The sequence below is a fragment of the Diadema antillarum genome, unplaced genomic scaffold (genome assembly GCF_040938485.1).
Source record: "Diadema antillarum isolate AM-2024a unplaced genomic scaffold, OU_Dant_1.0 scf00000006, whole genome shotgun sequence".
NCBI lineage: Eukaryota > Metazoa > Echinodermata > Echinoidea > Diadematoida > Diadematidae > Diadema > Diadema antillarum.
In genome coordinates, this window is record NW_027270895.1 from 2,296,257 (window position 1) to 2,301,941 (window position 5,685).

General features: G+C 38.0%; 1 protein-coding gene across 1 annotated transcript; it reads right to left on the minus strand.

Annotated features, from left to right (window-relative positions):
- Nucleotides 1–467: 467 nt before the first annotated feature.
- On the minus strand, nucleotides 468–3,628 carry LOC139715420 (uncharacterized). The gene is made up of 2 exons (XM_071626998.1): nucleotides 3,181–3,628; nucleotides 468–2,134 (listed from the first exon to the last, which is right to left on the minus strand). Exons 1-2 carry the CDS (start codon nucleotides 3,511–3,513, stop codon nucleotides 908–910), a joined length of 1,560 nt encoding a protein of 519 aa, XP_071483099.1. The 5' UTR covers nucleotides 3,514–3,628; the 3' UTR covers nucleotides 468–907.
- Between the last annotated feature and the right edge of the window lie 2,057 nt (nucleotides 3,629–5,685).

Below are 5,685 nucleotides of genomic sequence, written 5' to 3' on the forward strand. Positions count from 1 at the left end.
CTGTGTGTAATGCACTTGGTCTAATGGCCGTCAAGCTACTTGGTAAATACGATAGTATCTCTTTGTGGCAAAAGGGACAAACAGAAATGTTGATATAATAAAATTCATCCCCTATATCTGCAGATGAACATATAATACAATGCAATTTATCCGTCAGGCTTGCATCAAACCTGCCCTTATTAACGGGTAGTCCATTAGATCGACATCTGAATTTACCTAATGTAATATAATCGTTCTTACACAAGACCTGCGAATACTTCTGTTTTCTCACAGAGTTACCTTTTTTTTTTAAATTTCCAGATTAGAAGTTTGAATGCAAATTACTAGCACATAACGAACACGCACATTGTGCCCATGCACTTGAATGAATGAATGAATGAATAGATGGATTCATGGTCTGCTGCAAGAAGTTTCCCATGAATGTGTAGTTATACACTGTTCTTTATGCACTCCATGTGCACCACCTCCGCTCATGTCCACGAAACTTGTGTACCACCACCCCTCATGTCCACGAAACCTCTGTATACAAAGGGCAAGTGAAAGAAAAAACAACATCTGGCCTTTTCAGATATTATTGTTGTATAATGTGTTTGATATCATGCGCCATTCATAACAGTGGACAATGAACTGCAATTGGGAGGACACTATCTATATTTGCTCTTAATCATTTGTAAACTTGAATCAGTCATTGATTCATAATTTTGATAAATCAATCTTGTTTGATCTCATTCAAAACACTTGGGATCTACGCACTTTAAACATGGCCACAAGCAATATCATTCGTCAGTTCATATCAATATACATGTACACGAAAATATACATTCCTTCATCAGCTTTCATCGCCGCATTACTGGAAAGAAGCAGAGACAAATGTTTGATTTTATGTTCTATTGAAAGGGAATGAGTCTCAAAATGATAACTGCTTTCGGGCTTTCTCTTTCTCATAACAGAACGACACAGGTAGCGTTTTTCTTCCCTTTACGGCCGTATTACCCTTAAATCCATTAATCTTTTTTGGTGTAGTCTCGTTGGTTCGTCGCTCTCTCTCATGCGTTGGAGCTTCTTGTGCTCCTTGCACTGAGGAATTTATCATTGGAGTAGTCTCATTCGTTATTGGCTCACTCTCGCACCTGTCATGTTTAACTGCTCTTCCTTCATTTACTGACCCATTTCCCATTAATATATTCTCACTGGCGATTTGGTGCTCGCTCTGAGGAAATGACGTGCTGTCGGGCTGTTGTTGATCGTTTGTTGTCTTGGTTTTTGATTGCAAATTACGCTTAGAAGTCCGGCATTTGTGTTTCAATACACATAACATCATACACACTAACAACATCGTTAAAATAATCAACGTCACTGCAACGATCAAGTTACTTCTACCAGGAGACTTTGGTTTGTTTGTATCCGGTGATGTGATATTGTTGATTTCGTCAGATGATAATTTCGTGGTCATTGGTGAGTCAGTGGTAGAGTTAAAATTTAAATTCGCGCAAAATCCCTCAAGAACTCCATTTATTGGTTGATTGGCGAGAATATGCGGCTCATAACAAGTGGGACTATCAACGTATGCTCTGTGATCTCCCTGAGAGTTACGCCTAGAGTACCATAGACGGAGGGTCTCTAGTTGACAGTTACAGTTCCAAGGATTGCCTTCGAGTAATAATACTTGCAGACGACCCAGTGTCTCCTCCGTTATATTCGCAAGTCTCGTCAAGTTGTTATTGCGCATGTCCAGAGTCGTGATTCGCGGGAGAAGGAGAACTCTTCCAGTAGACATCAACTGGTTTTCAGAAAGGATGATCGTTTGAAGTCGAATCAAATGCATAAAAATGTCGCTTGGTAATGTCTTCAGTTTGTTAGACCCGAGGTCGAGAACTTCTAGATGTCTCAAATTATCGAAGACACCAGGATTAAGTCTTGACAAGCTATTGTTGTACAGGGCAATGAACTTTAGTTTGACAACAAACTGAAAGGTGCCTGATTCAATGTATTTGATGCAATTGTTGCTTAAGTCTATGAGTTGAAGACCACCGTTAGTGCCATCCAGGGCAAGACTGTCGAATATCTCGACATTGTTATCGTAAAGGTAAATCTCTTTCAGCTTTGGTGCACCAGTGAAGGCGTTGGCTCCCAACTGTATGATAAAGGAATATGAACATGGATTATTATGATGTTCTCAGATATGATGTGTTCAGATTATGTCACACATGAGATGTTTAAATAAACTCTACTGTAATGAGTTTAAGCCTACATAGATAACACAGAACGCCATCACTTGGTAGTTTGGAAGTTAGGATATGCTTCCATGAGATTGGTAACAGTTTATCCTCCTTCACAGTCGACCTAAGCACTTCCGCTATAGAACCCAGTCAAACGATTTCATGAATAATCGTTTATAGGACAAGCATTTTGTTTGCCATTACACATTTCATTGTTTTCCATTCTTTTCTTGTTCTAAATTAGATAAGAATGCAATCACTATTGTGATACTATTATACAACTTTATTTAATCATTATCTTCTTTCACTCCTCACTTATTATTTAGTTTTAAGCAGTTTACACTTGTTTATATACAAGTACATGTACTAATATCCAATCCTTTGACCTTCTAGAAACTGCTACTTCCAAAATACTGTTTCTGAAATCTACCTTATCAGAAATCATAACCATGTAGGACTTAAACTGAAATAAACAAAATGATGATGAATATCACTCTTGTCAAATCACTGTAGTATCGTAATATTCTAGCAGTGATCTCTTTTCATATACAGAACTGGGTATTGCTTCTATAAATTATTTTTCACGTCGAAAACACTGCATTAGAAGAAGCCGCTTTATCATCGCAATTCCATATCTTTCTCACTAAATGGCCTAATTCTAAAATTATTTTCTGGTTTTGTTCAACATTACTCTTTTAATCAATTTGAAGTCAATTTGAAGATGGAGGTAATGCTTCCCTTATTGTGAAAAGCGTTTGTTTCAAATGAAATTTGGCAGAAATCTATGGCGAAGAATGTGCTCTGATATTTTGTACTGCTTACCGAAAAATAAATTTGTCAAAGGCATTCAGGACAAGAAGTCATATCCACGGGACACATTTTGTGGATCCTTCACCTGGCGTTTTGTTAATGTATTTAACGAGCAATTATATAGGAACACTGCCCGTTGACGATGTCTTACCTGTTTGATTTTATTGTTGGACAAGATGAGAACCTCCAGATCATAAAAGCCCTGGAAGGTTCTAGGTTCGATCCTCTCAATCTGATTGTGATTCAAGGAGAGATAGGTAGCAGCATTACATTCCGTGGGTACCTCACTTAGTTGTCTGTATTCACAGTTTGCTTCTCGCGTGGCCTCTGAATAGGTGCACTTGGCGTCGCATGAAGCACGGGTCGGAGTAGACACAATTGGCATACATCGCCCGCTGTGGTAATCCTGATCTAACAACAGTACAACCAAACAAATTCTAATCATATTCTTTTCCGTCACTGCTATCAACTTTGATCCGAACATCTCTGTAGAGCGAAAACTGATTTCGTTGAATTAATGAAGGATATATAATTGATTTTCAGCTAGTGTCACACGTTGAAGCTAGGTAGCTCACAATGCTAAGACAGTTATATCGATGTGATTCACTTCCATGGCTTTGATCGCGACGTGTAACTGAAACTGTAATGCGGCGAGATCTTTACACATTTCAAAATTTCGCGCAGTGTGATCACATGACATTGAGCATGAGCCAGCCAATCAGATCATTTGGGGATCCCCATTCTGCCGTAGTGGAAGTGTCCTGGTAGAACAATGCATAATATAGCGTCTGTATTGCCTTGTTCAGGACTTTAGAGAAAAAAAGACAACTGAAATATAATACAATGCTATTATGTTTATCAACATCACAGTGAGATAATCATACTACACATGTAGAAAAGGAGAGATGGAGGGAGAAAGAGTGGTAGAGAGAGCGAGAGAGGGAGGGATAGAAGGAAGGTAGGTTATCGTGGTTATGATCAATCTAACACTGACGAATCGTGCACTTTATGCTGCTCACATCCAGACATGCAGTGAGGTCAGTGGTAGTCTACGTAGCTGGTCTTTATATATAGTTATGATTACGAGTTTATGATCGAATCATTATATAATGAATGCATTATGCCTGTCAGAGTTGTAGGCACTCCACACTGACACGTTTAATTCTACGCGTTGTATTCCATGCTTTAAAGGAAAATAATCATATTTGGCCGAGGGAGGCGGAATAAAAATAACGATTATGTACGTTTCACCTCCCTATATCTCGATAGTAAAATATAATGATTGCAGCTACGCACAGGCAGAGGGACAGCATTCTATTCAATTGTGGTGTTGTGCTTTGGTTTGGCTCACCATTGGACAAAGCTTTGACATGACTTCCCAAATTGTTAAAATTGCAACGAATAATCTGTTTTGTTTAATAACAGTAGAAACTATAGGTATCCTCTGCTAAAAATCCGTATCAGATGTGAATGATTGAACGGGCTCTCGAAGTATTATAAAATATACATTATATTACTGTCAGAAATAGGAACGAACAAACATTTTATCCCGATGGTTGCACCTGTATGTCAAGGGGAGGGGTGCAAGCTTGTAGAAAAACAACCCACAGACTGGAAAAAGGCCAACTGTGCCATTCAGAAAGAGTGCCATTCACAACAACAACAGAGCTCTTTCCGTTTGCGAATCAATGTTTCACCTAAACAAAACCAGTACTGGAGGCAAAGGATGCAAAGGTCGCTAACGGCTCTGTCTGTCTGGGAGCATGAACGCTATGTGAAAGCTAGGTCATCATTCAGTTCGTATATGAGATAATGGATTTCGGTCTGTCCTCTACCATACTATAATGTCAAATATAAAAAATGGAAAAAGATATAAACGTTGTTCACTGAAATAGAATTGGTTTGCCACACACGGTCACAGTACCCGTATTGCTGACTCACTTATTGTGGTTTTTCTAAAACCTAATTTAGAACGTTTCATAAATGTTCGATTCTCAGAAGCACAAAAAATAAATGTTACTAGAAGCTTATTACAAAATTTACAATCTGTCGCAGAATCTTAAAGGCATATATAAGTAAATAATATCTTCTGTAATTATATTCTCTTCTTCGTGTGACCATTTCAGCTGCTAATATAGTCTTTATATATTCTTCTGGTCTCCGTTTAATATTTCCGAATTGAAGATTGTTGGAGTTTTCATAAATATTTGAAACGTTCTCCTTCTGAGAGGTCGTGCCAGGGAATGATGTCTGCTATGTTCATGAATCTAATGCAATATTCCTGTAAAAGTGTGTGTACCGGTATGTATGTTAGCATCTATACGCGTGTAAAATGTGTGTGAGGGATGCATGGTTGTATGTTCGTGCCTTTGACTGTGTTTGCTAACTTGAGAACTTGCCATAGAAAAGTGCGACATGAATTGTATTGTGTATCAATTCTTGCGAATATGAGTTCTGATGCTATTTCATTTGTGAGATTTGTTCCATTTTTTCTTTACAGTCTTTTTGATTGTTAAAAGATTTGCAAATATGTGACTATTAATTGATTTGTATTCATTTGGCAATTTTTGTTTGCTTTGTTGTTTCTGTAACTACAGCTGACCTTGATTTGAATGCTGATAATTTTTGCCAAGATTGGACCATTTTCATGTTTTCT

Excerpts from the sequence above, each read along its gene's own strand:
- LOC139715420 (XM_071626998.1), bottom strand. The coding sequence starts at position 3,513 with ATGTTCGGATCAAAGTTGATAGCAGTGACGGAAAAGAATATGATTAGA. Across the intron at positions 2,135-3,180 it reads CCAACAATAAAATCAAACAG|TTGGGAGCCAACGCCTTCAC; the intron begins GTAAGACATCGT and ends TTTATCATACAG.